The sequence below is a fragment of the Triturus cristatus genome, chromosome 3_1 (assembly GCF_964204655.1).
Source record: "Triturus cristatus chromosome 3_1, aTriCri1.1, whole genome shotgun sequence".
Classification (NCBI taxonomy): Eukaryota; Metazoa; Chordata; class Amphibia; order Caudata; family Salamandridae; genus Triturus; species Triturus cristatus.
In genome coordinates, this window is record NC_140583.1 from 806,123,336 (window position 1) to 806,145,132 (window position 21,797).

Sequence of the window (21,797 nt, forward strand, 5' to 3'; positions counted from 1 at the left end):
CAAGGAGAGTTCCATAATTGAAAGAGATTGGCCACAACTACTGGTGTGCAGACTAGACGGAAGCATAACTGGTGAGGAACCCTAAGGAGAAGTCTATACATGGAAGGACTTTGCCAAAATCACAGTTCTGCGGACCAGAGCACACAGGGGAGAATAAAAGAATAACTGCCACAAATCTGTGACCTAAATGTCGGCTTATCGTCCCATGGATGTACACTGTCAGAAGAAGAATTACTTAATAACGGACTTTGAGCCATATATAGCAACATTAATAATTGTGATTTCCACATTGAGATTATTACCGAATCGCAATTTGGAAATGGCAATTCCTAATGTAGGAAACTTTCATTATTAAAATAACGACTCCTATTGGTTTGCAACTCGAGCTTCATGAATATTAATGAGGCAGGTCGCAATTTGCTACATAACTAGGAATCAACGCCATTACAGGGATGGCGGGTTGCTGTGGTCAGCAGACCACCATGTCTGTGATTGCTTTTAAATAAAGCATTATTTTTGTTTTTTTAAATGCAGCCCGTTTTCCTTAAAGAAAAAGCATCTGCAATACAATAGGTTTCACTTTTACGCAAGTTTGACCTATTGGAATTGTAAATGACAATGCCTTTTTTTTAAATATTTTGGTTTTTAAAGCATAAATAAAAAGCATTGTAATTTACAATGCCAGTAGCTTAAACTCTTGCAAATGCGAGACCTATTGCATTCCAAATGCTTAAAGGCATCATTGAGTTGCCCCCTTGTGTCTCCCATGGCCCCTGAAGAGCTCCTCGTTTGCTGCGAGTTAAATAAACAAGCCGGTGGTCACAGCTGCGCACAAGAGACCCTCCTGCCCTTCTGCAGTAAGAGAAACTCATTAAAGAAAATAGTGCGTAGACTACAGAAGACGTACCGTGTAACAACCGAAGTAAAAGGTCCAGTTCTTATGGGAGGTTACAAATGAAGACAATGCGGTACTCAGGAGAGACTAGCAAGCCAAATAGCGAATCAGAAGCCAGCATTTACGAAGGACAATGACACAAGCCAATGACAAATGTGTGCGGAGAGTGGGAGGGGCTTCAATTACATACTCCAATACAGGATGGCTCGCAGAGCAGCACATGCGCTGCCCAGGCTCGACCTAAAAAACAGAATGAGTTTAAAAAGAAAAGATTTTATCTTCTTTTTGTTTGTTTGAGAAAACGCAGTGTTGTCGAAGACCACTGCCTCCTAATAACATAGTTTTTTTGTTGTTTTTTTTTTTTTACATTAAAAAAGCGGAAGGGGCCCTTAGGACACCCTTTCCCATTTGTAAATGCATTACCACTCCACTTATGTAAATTACTAATGTCTTGCAACTGGAATTTGGTCGTAAAACATTAATCATACCATTCAGTTTTAATAGATGGAAGGGAGGCCCCTTCCAAATACTAAATCAATATTTGGTTGCAAACCAAAATTGTGATTTGGTAACGAGCTACTGCAGTTTGGGTTTGATTCATACCAAAATGCTTTTTTGCCTTCGCAAGTGGGCCGATTCAAAAGCTCACCCCTAGTTTCATTGTTACATAAACTTGGGACTTGGTGCAGATCAAAATTGACCTATTAATTAGGAGACTTAAATTACCTTAAGGACAAAGACCCGTCCATTATTAACATGAAGCTATCAAAGAAAATCTTCCTTTTCTCAGGGAATCGGGAAACCACACAACTAATCTCTTATCATTCTACCAGAAACATCAATCGAATATACCATTCAAGAAATAACAGTGGATCATGGGATTGAGACCACATATCCTTTGTAAAGTACACTTACACCTATATCTACCTTCATGCAAACTCTATCCGCAGACAACTCTGTAGACACCCTCTGCTCCACAGTGATCAAGGTTCTGGGTAACTACTCTGAGAAGTCACACAAAGAAAACATATCTTTCTTTGCTTGTGTTTTATTTTAGGAGTGCTTGATGTCTGTTATTGCATCTTCTATGTTCACCCATGCTCTTAATATATTTTATGAGTTAATTCCTGACCTTGCTTGAATAATCTATTAACTCACCAATGCTGCTCTGTCATTCTGTGAGGTGAGCCTTGTTCTCTGAGCTTATCCACAACTCGAGTAGCATCATTTTAGGTCATACATGCTCCAAGGATATCCTGTATTCCTGCTCATGCTGCTTAGGCATATTGCGACCATACTGCTAAAGGTTCCAGCGAGCATTGCCAGAGTGATAGAATAGTGTGTAAACTTTCTCATGCGTGCATTGCATATTCCCTCTCTGTGTGCTCACCTACATTTCTATGCCATGCTGTGAAACGTTCGCATTTCTAGCTCATTCTGTGAGTTTCTGCATTACTTGCGATCCCCACAGTGCTGCCATAGCATTCTGCAAGCTCATCTATGTTGCTGCCGCTTGTCAGTATCCCCATGCCGGTAGAACCTTAAGTGTGGCAGGTCTGCCTATCCCCAGTATTTCACCTGGATACTGAAAATGCTTGCGGCAGGTGGAGTCTTCAGGTGATAACCACCAGGGGCCCTATTACAGATGGGGCTCATTTTTCCTTTTTGAACCACCAGCACTTTTAAACAGGTATGTCATGAGCAAACCGGGAAAGTGCACCCAATTACAGTGAATGGGCTGCCCCCAGGGCTGCTGCAAACTTGTTCTGCCCTTTGGGCAGCACATTCAAGTGAAATATGGAGTTGCTGCTTCAAAGCCTGTCCATGTTTTACTGTGCAGGTGGCAACCAACCTGCACTTTAAAGGCGGGTTCTGTGAGTCACTGCACCAACCTCCAAGGAGTTATCTGGAGGGGTGTCCATGGGAACCCCTTACCACCCTCCAGAGGGTTGACAATGCGCCACCTTTTTGTTTCTTTGATTCTTTCCCGTTGCGCCCAAGGCCATAATATGGCGCGAGTGCAGAGGTAAAGAGATCCCCTCATTTGCATGTGGCCATGCCGCCATGCAAATGAGAGAACACCCTCTTGAGATAGCGCTGGTGCACTCATAGCACCAGTGCCATCTGTATCACAGAAGGAGCTGCACAAGCACCTGCGGCCTCTTCTGTAATACTAAAGTGCACAGGGGCACACAAAACAGGTGCAGATGTCCATTGGGCCCCCTATCCTCTCTCTGTAATACAGGCCCAGATCTGTGGTGTTGCTGCACACCCGGTATTCCATTGGGACCGGATACAGAAACGATTGCATCAGAATTACAGGAGACCTACATAGTGTGTAAAGTGTTGCAGTGGCTGTGAATTAGAGAAAAGATGAAACATCGAACCACAGCTAGTACCATAGGCTGTTTCATGGTGGGCAGAGCAAGATGTTTTTAGGTCTCGCCTGGCGTGGGCTGCGCACATGCGCAGTCTCGCTGGCGAGATATAATGATTTGGGGTATTTTCTGTAAAGGGCATTAAGCCCCGCTTCTCTTTTCCATTGGCCGGCATCACCGTTTTTGCTAAACGGTGGCCAGCCATTGGAAAAGAGGTGTTGGTGACGTTTTAGTACGGCTTTCTGAGCCGTCCCATTTGAACGGGCTCGTCTGCCTTCCTTCTGCCGTGAAAGCTTTCTTATCTTTATGGGGCCATGTGTTTCAAAATACATGGCTCCATAAAGACAAGAAAGCTTTCACGACGGACGAAAGTGAAAGCGGACCGTGCTTGTTCTGAAAGCCACCAACTGATCAATATATGGATTAGGGTAATTTGTTTACTTCCATTCCCACCACTGTGTAAATTACACAAATCTAATAGTTAATCTAGTTTTACACCTATGTATGTTCCTTCCAAATCTATATTTCACTATTATCATCCTATGAAAGTGAATAGCAATGCGCATTCAAGTGGCACCTGCTCACGTGGCATTGCCTGGGAGAGACACGGTTTAGGCTATATACAAATAGTGATGTAACAAATACAGTGGTGCAACCTAAACGTAAGAAACATACGTAGATAAGGACTGAAGGTATATCGGATTGAGAAATCTGGACAGACTTCGAAACACGAACTCTAAATCACGCAAAGGCAGTGCATAAACTCAAAGTCTGACAGTATAAACTTACTAGCATCGTCTGTAAGCTTCTCCTGGAAAATGTCGGTAGTCTAAAGCATAGATACAAAAGCGCGTGCACTTTGTCCATGCTTTTAGCACTTCCGTGTCGCAGAAAAACCACTCCTCTGCCTGAACAACATTCTTGGAGTCCTCTGTGATTGGAAGGACTGCTAACGTGTAAGGGGGCCTGTAATTGGTTCCACCTCAGCCAATTCTAGTGTGCCACTCAGAATTCCGAAGCTCTGATTGGCTGCGGGGTCTCTACATGCCTCTGTCCGTGCAGTCGTCCGAAAGCAGGCCCCTTGCAGCTCGCTTTAGAGTGACCTGGTAGTCTGAGTTGGTTGTGTCCATTTCTATCCCTTGAGGAGTGTTAATTACGCACATGCTAGGCTTCGTAGCTGCCGCCTGTTCTTTAAGGGTACAGAGGAAAAGAGAGAAGGAAGGAGAGCGGTAAGTAGGGCTTCACAGTGAGCATTGACTTGACTCTGTCTGGGTAATCATTTTGGTGGCTGCTGCTCACGGTCTTGGGACTCCAGTCCGGTTGGGCACGGGGCGGTGTTGGCGTCTGACTAGATGCGAGTGGCACTTATATGTTGCGTTTTTAGTATTTACTGAAAATTGATAGTTCTTTTGTTTCGTGACACTAGTCAGATATGCACTCCTACGTTGACTGCTGCTTGCCGTGCATTGCGCCCTTTCTAGCGCACAGATGTCTTTAGTCTGTGCGTATTGTTCTTAACCAGGGCACAAGTCCTAAAGAAGCATTGGCATAGCCAATAGGTCTCGCCTTTGGGGCCTTATAAGTGACGCAGCCGGTAGCCCTGGAACTGGGTCATGTCCCTGTAATGGCCGGTGCAGTGAACCGTGGTTTAAGAAACCCTTGTGGGTAATTGGTGTGCACCGTGTAATTGTGGTTTGACAAACCTGGAAAGCAAAATTTAATCTATAGATACGAGTCAGTATCTTTGAGGAAGTCGGAAAACATATATTGTCTATTAAGTTTGCCTTCTGATTTTAATGCTTTTCTTTTAGTAGATGAATAAAATCGGTATTTTTAAGTGACGTTTAGGCTGTGAGCATCGTTCGTTGACAGTCGGCCTTTTGTTTTTTCTGGCCTCACACAGTTCTCGTCCTGAAGCCATAAAACCTCTTTCATTGCTCGGTGTGTAGTAGAAAGCTCCGGGTATTCTGAGCTCTCCTGGGTTTTTAATGCCTTGACCTTTGTGTCTTTAGGGGTTTAGGTCAGAGGGTAGATGGAAGCCAAGTGAAGGGTACAGTTTAGTGGAAAGGAACCGTGTTTAAAGTTTGCTTTTCGATGTATACTATATGGCCCTACTCCATGCCTTTGTTAACCAATAAATATGTCACTGAACACTCTAGTGCCGCTGGGTGATGTGCATCTGTCCTTTTGTTCTATTTATTCATAAAACGTGAATTGTTCTGTATTGAGGCTGCGGTGAATCCTGATAACAGGCCTGTTACAGGGAACGAGCATGAGCAGTTAATGTAGGAAATCACAGTTGTGGTTGAAAGAAGATTGCTCAGCCACTCAACGAATTATAACCTGGAGCTCATGGCCTGAATGACTGTGAGCCCTTTTCCAAGTTCTTGTATTAATATTACTGCGCGCGTTGAAAGAAGGATGCTTTTATAATGGGTTATCACTCGCACGCTTTGGGGGTCTGTTTTGTACATTGAGTGACTCCCTGTGCATAGTAAGTCAGAAGCCTTTCCACTTGGAGAGATTTATTGAGTATATGAACCCTAATTCACGCTTTACTCCGTGTGTGGAAGCAAATCTTTGCACCCGTTGTATATTGCTTAAGACTACTATTATAAGTCCTTGTCACCGAGAACACAAGAAGTAAACACAAGTGCATGTTCTTTTTTTTTTGTTTTGTTTTTACCACAGTTCCTTGATCAGAATATTTAATGTAGATTTGCCTAAGGCAAATTCGAGATTGTTACCCAGCCCTTTCAAGGAGACAGCCATTCCTATCTAAATACTTACAGGTGGAGGATGCTTTTTAGACAATATAGTACGAAGAGATCCCATACAATGCATTATGATAACATAGTTCTTGCAATAAAACAAAGATACTCGTGCTAGCGTAGACGCAAATTACGGAATATTTCTTACACATATTTCAGACCTCTCATGTTTCCCGGGTACAATGTGCATGAGTGAGTCAATCAGGTCTTGCCCTTGCTTTACATGCTGGGACTTGTAGTCCTGTTTAACAGAACTACAAATACCAAAATGCAAAGCAAACACCTGGACTGGATGCAAGAAAGTAGTCAGATAAATATACTACCCACACACACACACACACACACACACTTTGAAATCGATGCCGAAAGACACTGAGTGAGTTACACAAGCGAGTCTGGCACTCATTCAGTTGATTCCCAGAGGAAATCCTGAAACCACTTTGGCTAAATCCTGCAATTTACACCCACGTTCTCAGTGGATTTGCTCGTTACCCATCCTTTTCTCTGTCCGTCCTTCCTTCTCCCAGCCATCCTTTCTTTTCTTCATCCACCCATCACACCTTCACCCACCCACCATTCCTATTCATCTGTGCATCTCTTCATCATCCCTTCTCTCCACCCACCTCTTCATCTATTCTCTCCTTCCATCCTTACTTCTATGCATCAATCAATCCACCATCAACCTTACTTCTCTCCTGAATCCATCATCCTTCCTTCAGTTCACATTTCTTCCATGATTCTACTGACCCCCCCCCTCTCGCCCCCCCATCATCCATCCATCCTCTCTTGTTGTATTTGTTCCTCCCTCCACGGCTCCATCATGCCTTTTTCACCAGTGTCTCAAAGAAAAATCAAACTAAGCACACACAATTAAAAACCAGCATTGGCATAGCATTTAGTTATCCAGCACATTATCCTTGGTGCAACAACATCAACTGTTGCATGGCTAAACACTTATAAGGTCCCAAAGGCGAGACCTATTGGCTATGTCAATGCTTGTTATCCACCTGCAGTGCGTTAAGTGAATTTGTTTAAAATGATAGTCCTCCGAGTTAGTGCATTATTGTAGTCAACACGGCTCAAAAACAGAAAGACGCAACCCCTGCTCACTGTTTCAGAGATGCACTGTTTGAAATTCGAACCCTAACTCTAAGAAATATCGAGTTAAATGAATTCACTTAACATACTGCAGGCGCATAAAACCCTTGTCTGCACTGAGCCAGCTCGGGCCATCACTATACGGCTCCTGAAGTTAATTTCCAGGAAGGGATGTTCAGGATTGCGAAATGAAAGGCGTAAACCCTCCTCTTCTTTCCTTTTAGTCTTGTTGCCATGTTGCTGTGTTACAGTGTTTCTTCTGCAGTCAAACAAAGCCGGAGTCCGCCCTCCCAATGACCCGGAGGCCTGGAGATTTTACCCGCGATGTATATGTCCTTTGCACTGTTTTTGTGCCCTGGGGCCTCCTGTCGTGTGTGTGTGTGAATAATGCTAATCTAGACGCTAATTGTTTTTCCAAAGCCTACACCAGTTCTTTTTTGTTACACAAATAGCATTAACAGATAAAGTAAAAATGTAGCCTTTTCTCTTATTCAGATTATAAAATGGAGTCACTTTGCCCAGGGTTAAATTTTGGACTCTAAAAGTTCACACATGCTTATTGTTCAGTGCAGTATATATAAAGAAAACGGCGTAGAGGGATAAATCTCTTATTTATTTATACACAAGAAACAATAAATTTCCTCGGCAATATATATTCTTTTTTGCCAAACCTTTCGAAAATTAAATTTCAGAAGCGGATAACTCTTCGTATACATCAGCGTACTTAACTCATAATATATCCAATTACAAATACAACAAAATTCATCACACAACAATCACAATTTACAAATTCATACAACATATGTACATCTTATATACACCACAATATACAAAAATCTCATATGTACAAAAAATTCAAGAAAAGAGTTTTTTTGAAAAAATTCCCCTAACTATTATTACACCTATGTACACTTCTTATTCACAGTTGTACATTTAGAGGTAGTCCTCTTGGCGTCCAAGGTGTTACTCCTATCCTGTTATTTGAAATGCGCCAAAAAACTAATTTCTGAGTCACCCCAATCTGTGGACTCCTCGATAATCAGTATGTCAACGCGTTCGCGTTTCAGCCTCCAATTATTTGGCTTCGTCACGACGGGGAAACAGTCTATCTACAAAAATAATACACATCAAACATGAGGGGCTATTCTGATATATCTATCCCTTATTTGCCCATGCAGTGCCCTGCAAGAATCCTAACGGTCAGACAGTGGGTAAAGGAAATCATAATGCCACCCTCATACCACACAAAAGGACTGGCAAATACACACCAGAAAAGCACCAAGTGTAAGAAAATTACCACCGTGAGAATTACCCTATTCAATTTTCATGCAAATGTCAGTGCATTCTAGAGGTAAGAGAGGTACAACCAAACCAAAAAACCACACTTTCTAGGTGTCTCCTACTCTGTACCTGTCAAGAATCCGAGCAGGTCCATCTGCAGGGGTAGCTCTATGTTAAATATTCCATTTCGATGCCTGTGGGGGATAATGATGAGAACGATGTAACAACTCATATCTAAGTTCATATATTGCCAACGTAAGGACGCTTATTCCCAATTACCTTTAAATACTGGTTGAAGTCAAAGGTCGTTTGCTTCTTGTCCCTTCTGTCTCCGTAACGTCTTTTACTGAAAGAAAAATATATAAGTCTAACTATAGGGACCGAGTCATATCAAATCAACGCGCTCCCACAAGGTTCCTAGTTACCATAAAGAACTTTTAACAGAGCCAAAGCTACTTCTCGAGGAGTCTAAAGGTCTAATCGGTGGCCACTCTGACTAATAATAGCGTGACTTCGTATAGGCTAACAAGGAAATCGAATTAACGAAACGCCATTTGGTCCGATATTTATACCCAACGTAAAAACGTAAAGACGGCGCAGAGTGTATTAGAACAAGACCCCTAACTCTCATTGTGCAGTTTGTAATAATCGAAGTGGGGAAGCCTAGTTGACACTTACGTGGAAATAAAAGTGGAATCACGCCATTCAGTCTGACAATTCCAACGCTGTAATTCAAACGCTGTAACCCGCATGCGCAGTGGTGTTATCATCAAGTCTAAAAACGTATCCGTGCGTTGAAGCGTAATGAAATTACGTAGAAACAAACGGAGGACTACTCTATTTTTTAAAAAAACACACAGGATCCCGTACCACACCGTGCAAGCTGGGGTCGCTCATGCGCGGCCAATGAGCATCCCTCAATCCACATTTGTAAAAATAAATTGAAACTACACTATAAAGTGCTGTATCGTCCTCAATCTTCAGCTCACTAAAGAATATCGGGAACACCCGCATCGCGGGACACCATCAAAGTCCATATCTCTAAGCTAAACTTGCTAATTACCAACTCTGTGGATGCACCATATCTAACCTTGTTAGTATTTCACACTGCCTCCATTAGCTAAACCGCATCGTATCCAAAGACTGGATCAATATCTCACGTATTATCTTGGCAGATGTAACTTCCTACACCCACGGGGAGAAATCAAGTAGGCACCAACCTTAGCATCTAACAATTACAAAAACACAAAGTCAAAATTTCAAAATGTAGACTTACAAAGTAATAATAAGCGGGTCAGCCCGCATATGTATATATTCACCCTCTCAATATTCCGGGGCACTGCATGATCAAACGACTGGGCTTCCATTCTACACCTACATTCATCGCAAGATTCTTCATCTCAAATACTAAACAAGAGGAATCTAGCCCAAACATTAGGAGCCACATAGACGTCCTATACAATGGCGCCCAGGTTAATTTTATGCCCCTATTTTTCGTAAGCATTTCTTAAATCAAGGCCCATAGTTCGTCTCTCTCATGTAAACCCTCTGTAGCAGTGTGATATCTTTCAATGAGGCGAGCTTCTATACGGTTAAGCCTCATTTCTATTTCTAACTTGTTGTTCGCCTTAATAACGGCGAGAACTGTCCACTTTATGTCATTCTCACTATGACCAACTTCAACATAGTGATGTACCAGGGGTGCTCCCTGTTTTCTACATCTAATTCTAGATTGGTGTTGTAAAATTCGTGATTTCACCATCTGGGTGGTCTGCCCAATATACATTTTCCCACAGGGGCAAGTCAAAGCGTACACCACATTTTTGGTGTTGTAATTCGAAAATGCTTGAATCACATGTTCCTTATTATTGATTAACAAGCTCTTAGTGTCACTCGTACTAACTAGCGCATGCCATGCAATTAGTGCATCGATAATGCCCTATTACAGCAGGTAAACCAAGTAGGGATCTAGTATCTTTTTTCATCATTGGCTCTCACCAGATGTTGTCGTAAGTTTTTACCTTTCTTAAAGGCAAACAAGGGTTTAGGTATACTAAACTGTTCAATTAACCTCCAATTTCTCACAATAATATTTTTGACCTTATTGGCTTTGGGATTGAAAGTTAATACACGTCATACGCTCTGTCTTCTCATGTATTTTAGGTGTTAGTAGATTCTCCCTTGGGGTAAACCAAGCCCTTTTAAGTGCAGCTCGTACGAGTTTTTTCGGGTATCCTCTAGCACACAATTTCTCTTGTAGTTTATTTGCATTTCCAAAATAATCATCTTTGTTGGTACAGTTACGTCTTATTCTTAAAAACTGTCCGTAGGGAAGGTTTTCTTTTAAACTTCTTGGGTGCCCTGAAGTGAATTCTAATAGGGTATTCCTATCTGTTGGTTTTGTATAAAGACTCACTTCTAGTTCCCCTTCCTTATCAAGTATCCATACATCGAGGAAGCTGATCCTAGTATTGCTAACTGTCTTGGTGAATTTTAAATCGGGGGTACGTTCGTTTAACCAGTTGTGAAAATAATCCAATTTGTCTGCATTGCCATTCCAAATCAGGAAAATGTCATCGATGAAACGCACCCACTTGTCGATCTTATGGTGAAAAGGTGTTGTTTCATTGAAGACATAGAGTTTCTCAAATTGGTCCATCACTAGGTTCGCTATTTCAGGTGCAAAACAACAACCCATTGCCACGCCCTTTATTTGAAGAAACAGCTCATTTTTAAACATAAAAAAATTACTTTTCAAACAAATTTTGGCTAATTCTAAAAGAAACTCAGTAGGGACCTGGTGTGGTCTAGTTCTTTGATTTAAAATCAATTCCATTACTGCGAGGGCCTCATCTTGTGATATGTTTGTATAAAGGCTTTCAATATCAAGGGAGACCAACAACTGCTGGTCTCCATTGAAAGCCACATGTTCTATTTTTGAGATGAGGTCCATCGTGTCTCGAACGTACGCCCTAGTGGTACTTACAAATGGTTTAAGGAACGTATCTATATACTTGGCCAGAGGTTCCAGTAATGATCCACAAGAAGAAATAATAGGACGCCCAGGCGGATTAGTAGCGTTTTTATGTACTTTCGGAAGTACGTAGATCAATGGTACTTTTTGTTTTGTCAAATTCAGATATTCGTACTCTTTTTTGCATAGATACCCACTTTCCAAGGCATTAGTTGTTAAGTGTATTGTTCAGTGCAGAGCACATCATCCGGCCATTCTAAATTAAGCTAGCCCACTTTAAACCTAATGCTAACAATTTGCGGGTGAAATTAGTCCCTTTCCAGCCATAGATTGGTCCTCATGAAAGAGTCCTGTCCTCTTGACATGGATCTTTGGCTTTGCTCTCTGAGGGGTCATAAGCTGGCTGAAGAATGGCTCATTATGAGGGTCTAATTTTTCCAACTAATATCCACTTAAGTTAGCTCGAGGGCCTGTCTCAAGGTGCAGGGTGAGAAGAGACCCATCAAACCATCTGAGTGGTAGGTCCTATTTAGCTTGCAATTTGGTAGCTTGCAATTTGGTGTGAATGCCTAAGGGAGTCTCGTGGGACCAGCCGAGGAAGATCCCTTGATGCTTATGGAGTACTGGCCAAGCTTCTTTGAGTTTGAGCAGTGAAGACGGAGAGTCTCTTTCCAGTGTGTAGGCACAAGAAGTGTAGCACAAAAGGGTATCTTTAACCCAGGCAGGTGCAATGGTTCTGTTGGGCAGACTGAATGTGTTTCCTGGTGCTGGTTGAGATAGTAGTATTATTCTAATAGAAGCGCCCACTAGGCCTTTCGAGAATCAAGAGCATGTTTTTCAGCTGAACGAGTAAGTGCAAATAGGCCAGCTGGGGGCAGGGAGGGACAAAGGTTCCTTTGAGCAACTTATTCTCATTCAGACATTTTAGGGACCCAATTAGATCAGAAGATGGTTGTCCTTGGGCTGTCTAAGAGGACTCCATTTAATCATCGGTTTAGGCGAGGTTATATTGGGGTCATCAGAGTGAGCCCCTATTGGGCTACTTTGGTGGGAAGGGAGAGCGACTCTTGGCGTCACATTCAATGATCCTGTCAGGTCAAGGAAGGAAAGGTTGCTTTGGGCAGATTTCTGATAATCTGGCTGGAAGGTCCTTTGTGTTCGCACTGAAAAGCAACTTCATCCATTTCACTTAGGTGGGCTAGCTGTGGTGGTTGGGCAACTGTTGCTACTGGGGCTGGGCAGCTGAGCATTATCAGTAGTTTAAGCTATCATAATGAAAACAATGGTCACAGGATGGCTAAAATAAAAAAAGCCACTTATCTTCAAAACCTCGTCCAATGCGAGGCATTACATTCATCTTTTTATTGTTTTCCTTTGAGTTATTGACCCTCTGTTCTAAAACACAGTTGCGATTTCGGAGCTCGGACCACTAAGAGTTGTAGAACCATGTTTGAATCCATTATCAACAGACTGTCAAAGTCCTCAGGTGAAGAAATCTTAGCAAAAGTGAAAGAGGGAAGTTTTTATTTACCTAAATTTGACAATTTAGTAAGCCAAATAAATCTTGACTTCAGACTGGAATTAATGCTGGTGCAGATGTTCAATATTAGCAGTCCACATGTGGAAAACAAGTAAAGCCTAGACAATCAAAAGGTCCCAACTACAAAACATCTGGGGAAAGGTTTTTATAAGACTTCAGTTCTGTCTGGAAGGTAAGATAAAAGTAACTTCGTTCTTTGCTTTACTCATTCCACATTTTATTTATTAACCAGTATTAATGCCGGAATTTTGCACCCCCTTAGACCATATTGTAAGTCCAGCACACTTGAACTGATCTTGTATACTTCATGAGTGAACAGAACCCTGGTAATGGTGCTGGACTGACTGAGAGCACAATGAACCAGACTTGTTACACAACCTATCATTGAGTGTGAGAAAGTGCTTCTTTGCATGGTTAGCCTCTCCACTTTTTGCCTGGTTTTGATGTGGTTTCAATTGTAGTGCACAGGGTCCCTGCCAACCAGGTTCCCTGTTCAGTGCTTCTTCTCGAAATACGAATCCCCATAAGGTACTTCTACCCTCTGCAAATCCCAAGTAAATGGTACCTGGTGCCTGGGAGCTGAAGAGGGTCTCTCGGGACCCACCTCACTGGGACCATGCCACTGCCCTTTGCAGCTTGCATGCCCGTATGACGGAGAAAATGACAAAGTCGACATGGCACCCTGCCTGGATGCCATGCCCACCAGCACTGCCTGAAGCCATAGCTAAGGCACCCCTCTAGCAGGCCTCACAGCCATAAAGCAGGGTGCACTATATCACAGGTGAGGGCATATCTGCTGGAGCAGATATGCCCCTACAATATTGGTGGCCATTTCTTAATATTCTAAGTGCCAGGGAAGCCATAGAGAGTTCATGGGCTGGAAACTCGACAACTCGAGTTCTACAGCACCAAGATGGCTTCACCCAACTACTCCTTTTAATACATCTACACTGATGTGGAATTTATTGTACCATGTACCCAAACCTACCAACCCTGGTGTGGTCTCTGATCGGCTGTAGGGAGCCAGCCACCATCAGGCATGTTTCTGGCCCCTGGGTAGAGAGCCCCTGCTCTCTGGGACCAGAAACAATGCCCATCCGGTGCAGAGGTGTCACACCTCCGCAAGGATGGGCTGGTGCTCGATGAGGGATGCTTCAAAGACCTGCTGCCTTTGTAATCCAGCCCTCAGCCTCTGCTGCTAGCAGCAGATGGCAGCCCCTGGTTTACACCCCCACTTTGGGCGGGAAAACCGGGGGGGGGAAAACTCAAATGAACAGGAGATGTGCCCACCTCTGCCAACCCCACTCCTAAGGTGGGCGAGGCGAGGTGAAGCACAACTTTCAGTCCTCGCCATCTTGAAGATGGGGAGAACCCTCCAATCAGGGCTAGGTCTATGTCCCCTCCTACAGGAGGGTTGCATAATAGAGGGTATAGTCACCCCAGGGAAGGTGCCCATTGGTCCTCCCTACTACTCCCCTAAAACCCCTCCTAAACGTAGTATTTAGGTGGCTCCCCCAGACCTAGAAACTAGATCTGCGATAACCTACAAAGACAGAAGACAACCCTACATAGATGACTGAAGACGACTGACTTGACCCCAACCCTACCAGCCTGTCTCCAGCTTCGATGAACCTGCGACCTGTCTTGCAGCCAGCGACCTCTGAAACCCCTGGGAGGTCTGCTGCCTTCAACAAAGATTCCAATCTCCCGTGGACAGCGTACCTGTCCAGAAGAAACCAACAACAAAAACTCCGGCATCTAGGCGGATCTGCAACTCGGACCCACTTTGCATCCGAGGCCCACGGCCCAAGTACGAGTGGGCCACCTGCCCAGGGAAGTCTCACTAACGACCAGGTCTCCAAGTCCAGCGTTGGCCAACCTCTCTGGACTCAACGACGGCACCTTTAGAATGAATCTGAAGACCCCCCCCCCACAGCGACGAAAGATTTCTGACGTTCAAAGGCACCCCTGCACCCGCAGCCCACGGGCTTTGGTGAGCTCGACCAGCTGTGCCCCGTGACCCCCAACACTTCAGTTTACCTTTGCTATCACTGGTGTTCTATCTGGACCCTCTGGTTCGATGACTGCAGCGTGTTTCCAAAAAGAAGAAACTCCCTAGGATTGCATTGGGTGCCTGACGCTGTGTTTGCACCCTTCACCTGGCTGCCCCTGAACTGCTGGTGGTGTATGTTTGGTGCTGCTTCGTCCCCCGCTTCCAGGTGCTAGTCGGAACATCCAAAGCTTAGCCCCTGCAACCGTGTCACTTACTTGCAAGCAGTATGGCTCCAAGGACCCCCAGTCTCCATTGGAACACATTGGGCCGACTCCAATTCTGACCTCTGCACCCGGCTGTCTCTGTGCTGCTGGTGGTGCAGTGTTGGTACTTACCTTCTCCTTGCCTACTGCTGACCTTTGGTCCCTAAGATTGGAACTGTAAGGTGCGTACTTACATGATTAACCGCAAACCTGTTTTCCTCATAGGATAACATTGAACTGTGCTGAAAATATTTTAAGTGTTGATTTTTCAAAGTGCAGAGTATTTTTATTTAACACATACTTACCTTATTGCAAAGATCTTGGTCTTAATTTAAAGTACAAACAAAGTATATTTTTCTAAAATTAGTCTGGGTCTCCTTCTTGAGTCGTGTGTCCCTCTATTATTGATCACTTTGCAATTGATGTCTTACACTCCTCTGTTTAGCCTAAGGCTGCTCGCCCCCACTACCACTGATAGAGCACTTTGGATTTTACATTGAGCCCTGTACACTTTTGGGGAACCCCTGAACTCTGTGCCCAGTATTACCACCTGATGGCAATATCATATAAAGAGCCAGCTTCCTTTAGTGAGTATCAAGTCAAATAAACTCAAGCAGTGACCTCCACTATGATAATCAAGTGTGGCAGGTATTCTGTGCCATGGGGATGCCTTTTCTACTGAAAGTCTGTCAAAACTAATTAACACATTTCACATGAGTCACTAAATAAATCCCAAATAGTGATGTGATATGCTTGGTTTTAGATTTGAATCAATTTCTACGCTTAAGCATATTTCTCTGATGTTGGACAATAATCCAGAGGCATGCAGACCTAAATGGAAAAGTAATTGTGTTCCAGGATCAAAACAGTTAGCTGGTCAGTCATAAAGTTGAAAGTCTCATCAACCCAGAAGGTAACCCCTGAACCATGCTGCCGCAGAGATGACATTTGTTGCCATCTACCATCAAATCCTAGATCTGCCAACCCCAGGGGGAACCTCTGAGCCACCTTGTCACTTGAGGTGAACTTCTCTGTAACCCGACATCTACCATCAGACCATCTAGTCCTAGATGAAGAAGTCCCGTCCTTAAAGCCATAAAGGTGAAAGTCTGCAAAACCTAGAACAAGACACTTAATTTTACATGCCTACCATGGGGAAGGCTCTAACTTGACAGCAGTCTCCTGAACGATTCTGTTTGTGTGGGTATTGATGTTCTGGTGAAATGGTGACAACAGAGCACAGTAAACCTCCATCAACTGAGCGGTTGAATTAAAAGAGCTAGAACTTGCCATACACATATATATGAGCAGAATTTTGTGTCAAATTTCTGGTGAACATAATGATGGGAATTTCTTGGAGGACATACTTCTGAGGGAAACCAATGGCAAACTGAGACATAGGATAAATGTATGGCCAAACAGGTTGTGTGCAAATTGAACATCAGTAATGTGTGGGAAATACATATTAAGCTAAATTATATGGCATTTGTGATCAGGAACTTAAGCTAATAAATAATCCAATCTTGCTTTAGTACCTTATTTTTTAAATAAAATCGAGGATGATTACTTCTTTAGTTTTGATCATTGAGTTTAGGAAAATGTGATTTAAAATGTCTCTATTTGATTTTTATTGAAGCACATATTATGCTGAAGAACCGCCATAATTTCTTACAAAATCTTCCAAAGCATATTTTGTGTTGATCATGTATGGAACAGAACAGGCTGAAAAACTATTTATTTTTCCTCAAGAACCCTCAACTTCCCATTGACACCTTGTCAGAACAGTTTTGGGATATTACAATTATTTCTCAGAATTTCTCAAACATGGTTAGTTGCCAATTCGCTGGGGGTTTCTCTCATCTGCATTAGACCCACTGAAGTTATTCCAGGTTAGACGTGGGCATATATCTTATGATGATGCATTTTTACATTTATTTCCAGATAACTGATAAAGTACAGGCATAGCTCATAAGAATCAAATGTATTGCTAGAGTACGGTGCATTACTGGCCACATGCATCTCCATTGTAGAAAGTGAGGTTGAAAGGAATAGTGACAAAGTGTGCTTTGAACAGTACTAGTGTGTAGACTCTGCTGCTTTTGTGCATTGTGTGTAAGCTTCTCTTTCAGGCTGTGTTTCAGGTAGTGTCTAGCCTCCAATCTGTCTAAAAAAAAAACAACTTTGGGATGGTGATGTGGGCTTGTCTGACACATGTGTGCTGTACAATGTCTTTGGCTTGTAACTTACCTCTGACCCTTCATTTCAGGTAATCCGGGTGACGGACTTCATGAAAGGGCTATACACAGAGTCTGAGCTGAAGTCTGATAATGTTAAGGTAACCACTGGAGGTGTTGACTTTTCTTAATATAATTTGTTTTCTCCTTCTACCAATTATAAGAAGGTGACCCACCAAATTTACGAACTGGCTTCTGTTTTTAAGTAGTACTTGGACCTCTCTTCTTCTAGGTACCTCACAGTTGGTGCATTGTCATCCTTCAATACTTATAAAGAATATAGTGCTATGGAGTTTATTTTCACCTCATGTTGGCATGGTATCCCCTCACTTGTGAGGGGTTGTGAAATTTCAACTGCATTATTATGGATTATAACAAATAACCTCCATAGGTTTATGTTCATCTTGTTTTCATTCTTACAGTGTTTATTATATTACTCTCTTCTTGTGTTAATATTAGCAATTGTGGCTTAATGGCCTGTGTGGTTTTGGAATGTGGGTGGGGGTCTGTTGGAAGTCTAGAAGCTGATCCTGAACCGTGTGATTAAACCCCAGGCTGTAAGTTGACTGTTATCAATTTCATTTGATTGTGCATTTTAAAGGCACTCTGCATGTTATTGCACCCTCTGACCTACTATTGTCTTTATTCCTATTTCTGATATGCCTGTTTCATTTCCGACATCCCATGGAAGGTCAGCTTCAGTAAGCCTTTCTGTATTAAACAAGTTTATTGGTATTTTCTGACACCACAAGACATACACCATCACATTTTTCTTTAGATCTCAAACCTCATAACAGCGAGCATGCTTTTTACAGTAATCACTGTAAAAAGCTAAGTGACAACCGAATGAAATAACCATGCCGTTGCTCCCATTGATCTTGCGTCATGGCATACTTTAGGCAATCAATATGCCCCTAGTTCAGCTGTTATTCCTTGGTGGGTCTAGAGTTATACCCCTTTGCTCCCCTAATCTCCCCAGATCCTAGTTAGTTTGTGTAGGCATCCACGAACCTCATAGACCGGTATCTCCAGCACATTGCAGCAGACCACCCCATCCCAGTTATTAAGTGTTACACATTTTGTTGCGTCTCCTCTTTCTGGCAATCTCCTACTTGGCAACTAAAAAGCCTTTTTGGATGAAGGTGGCCCTGTATCTATCCGTGTCCATTCCAGAGACTTCATAGAGGAAGGTGAGCTTGGGATCCGGGTCCACAGTCTAGCCCAACATTCCACTGACAGCGGTGAAACACGCCCCTTCAGCAGCTTTGCAAATCCGGGCATGACCATGTAATAAGAAGGAAGAGCCCAAGGCGCCCTACATCACAAACAAGTAGGAGAGTGGATCTTCCAGAAGCACCACTGTTTGAGTCAGGGTAGCATATACCATATGGAGCAACAACAACTGGATTATTCTAAATTGAACAGCAGTAGCTGACTCCCTAGGGGCCATTTTAGCCTCATGCCATTCTTCATCCTTGATTTTGCTCACATGCTTCAATAAGCCTTTTTGTAAAGGGAAGTTCAAAGCTGACATCCCTGTTAAGCCAGACTTGCTGTACCCACAGCTCTGTAGTGACTGATGTTGGTGGAGAAATTAGAAAGGAAACTCATCCAAGGAAGAAGGGGAATAGACTTCAAAGACCTTATATAATTGCTTATAAGAGTAGGTTATTTTACATTGCATGTGGAACCTTGAGTACACAGTTTTTTTTATTGCTATACAGGCTGAAAGACTTTTTTTTAATGAACTCTGTAGCTGATTTAGAATTCTAGCCTCAGATTCCTTACCTTAAAAACATTCCCAGGCGTCGGACTATCTAGACACTTTTCGAGCAGTACCTTTGCGAGCCAGTGGGTGTTGTCATTCAGGTGGCTGACGTCATCTCCAGTAGTGATGTGCGTGGTGCATATATAGGCTCCACCCTTTTGACTGACTTTTTTCAACATTTTGGCAAACCTATTTTTTTAAGACTTGTCTCAAAGTGTGTAGCGATGTCCCTGTGATAGACTCCCATGTGGTTTGCCTGTGGTGCTTCGAGCTGGACCAAACCTACCAAGAGTTTTGAGGACTGCAGCGCCATGAACCATAAGGAGCTGAGGGAGCGATCCTTAAAGCTTCTAGTCACCTGATGCTGTTCGAATCCATGATGCTCCAGGTCTCGGTCGCGTAGAAGGTCCAAGGCCCGTTTACGGAGTTGTTCTAGGACCTCACCATTGCGCTCAAAGTCATCGGGTAAGTCCTACTAAAAGTCCAAGAAATCAAAGAAGTCCGAGCGATCTTTGACGTCATTGTACCAGTCCAAATCTTTAAATGAGGCACAGGAACAAATTCACTCTAGGCCCGCTCCCAACTGGAGCCTGCCTATGGGTCCGCTCCACGCCTCCTTGAGTTTCCAAGAGGTGGAGGAAACCCCCCACCCAACTCTTTGGCTTCTGTGAGGCCATCCACCAATATTTTGGGGCAGACCAACCCTTCCATAGCCCATTCAGGCCCCATGGGTTCGGAGGGTGCTCCCACTTGATTTCTGCCAGTGTGTTTGGTCTCGGTGCATGTTGCGCCCCCTGGATCTAGACTATCTCAGATTGAATGTGAACCCGTGACTTTCCCCGTAGCCTGTTCCAGCAACCTCTTTCCCGACGCTGCTGAAGCCCGATAGCTGGGTGGACCTCATCATCATACCCGACTCTGATATGGAGTCAGACCAGTGTCGCCGATTCCGATACCGACACCAGCTTGAACGCGACCTTCCGTGTCAGAGCCAGTGCCTCCTTTTTTCGACAGACCTGTAGAGGAGTATGATTGGGGAGGATCTGAGGATCCTTATATCTACAACCGCCTTGAGGACTGACAACTGGTATGAGGAACTGGCGGATGCCAATGAATTGGACGGCTCACCAGGCACTGGCCTGGACTCTTCTCCTAGTGTGGATACGGAAGAAGTGGCCTCTTTTGCATGGTAGTGATGAGGGCGGCTGAGGTCTTGGACTTTCAGCTGCCCCCAATGGGGGTGGCGTTGGTTCAGCCAGGAGTCACCCTCTCAGAACCCCTTCTCCCTTTTAATGAAGATGTCACTGATGTCCTACTTGGGGCCTGGTCCAAGCTCTGTACAAGGGTGCCAGAGCACAGGACTATTATCCGCCGCCATTGCCCACCCCTGAGATCCCAGATTCCTCACCCAGCACCCCACTCTGCAGAACCTGATCGTCAAGGCCTCCACCTCCAAAGCCAGCCCTGGTGCATTCCCTACCACACCACCAGATAATGAATGCAAGAGGCTGGATAACTTTGCCACTGGGATGTTCTCTTGCGGTTGGTGAACACCTTGTGCCTTTTGGGCCCATACACCCTCATGATTTGGGTTTCGATTGTGCAAGTGCTGTCCGTGGTCTCGGAGGAAGCTCGAGCCATACTGTCACAAGCTATTGCAGAGGGCAGAGACACAGCAAAGTTCACCATTCAGTGCAGACAAGATACGACCGACTTGCTAGGCAGAGCGATGGCGTCATCAGTGGCACTCAGACACCACGCTTGGTTGAGATCGACTGATTTTTTTTGGGTGGATGTCCGGGCACCCCTTATGGACATGCTCTTTAAATGCAACTGTCTCTTTGGAGACCAGGTAGATTTTGGTGCAGGATCGGATGCAGCCCAGGTCTTTGGGCCTCTCCATGGCCCTACGCCAACCCCATTCTGCCTTTCGCCTTTTCCGTGGCTACAGTAGGGGCTACCAACCATGTCCATTCCCGCACAGACACCAGGACTAACAGACTCCCCAGTCCTTTTGTGGCCACCGATGTGGCTGCTACAAGCCTCGTGAGACAGCCAGCCAGAGGTCAATCTAGTGTTCCGGCAGCCATAGCTTCCAAACCACTTTTTAGTTTGCCCTCGTACAGTCACAGGCACCCGATTGGTGGCAGGATACGCCATCACCTGTCCCCCTGGCTCTCCATAACAGATATTCCAACCGCATTGTCCAACCTGCGTTCACGGTGGGCCACAAGCATCATCAGTTTGCTGTGCTCCCTTTGGGCCTTACTAGCGCACCTTAGTGTTCATCACGCTGAATGGTGGTGGTTGCAGCACACCTGCGGAGGTGTGGGGTTCCAGTCTGCCCCCTACCTCGACAACTGGCTATTAAAGGTGGGCTCGCCCCAGAAAGTCTCTCACCTCCAGACTACGGCTGGGGTTCACTATAAATGCACCAAAGTCACACATGACAACCTCTCAGACTCTCGCTTTCATCAGAGCTGTTCTGGAAACAGTTAAGATTCAGGGCTCTCCTCCGGAACGGCAAGTCCACGATATTTGGGCTACGAGTCCTATGTTTCAGCCTGTATTCTGGATTTCGGTGAGACTGACTCTGAGACTG

The 21,797-nt window shown here is 44.1% G+C and overlaps 1 protein-coding gene across 10 annotated transcripts in view; it reads left to right on the plus strand.

Moving 5' to 3' along the window:
- The window catches only part of IFT54 (intraflagellar transport 54), a 543,753-nt gene that overhangs the window by 76,001 nt on the left and 445,955 nt on the right, over positions 1 to 21,797 (plus strand). For all 10 annotated transcript variants that reach the window (XM_085645129.1, XM_085645127.1, XM_085645123.1 and 7 more), the window contains exon 2: positions 17,460 to 17,528. In XM_085645129.1, the coding sequence (XP_085501255.1) occupies positions 17,460 to 17,528 (69 nt within the window). The remainder of the gene's footprint in view (positions 1 to 17,459; positions 17,529 to 21,797) is intronic.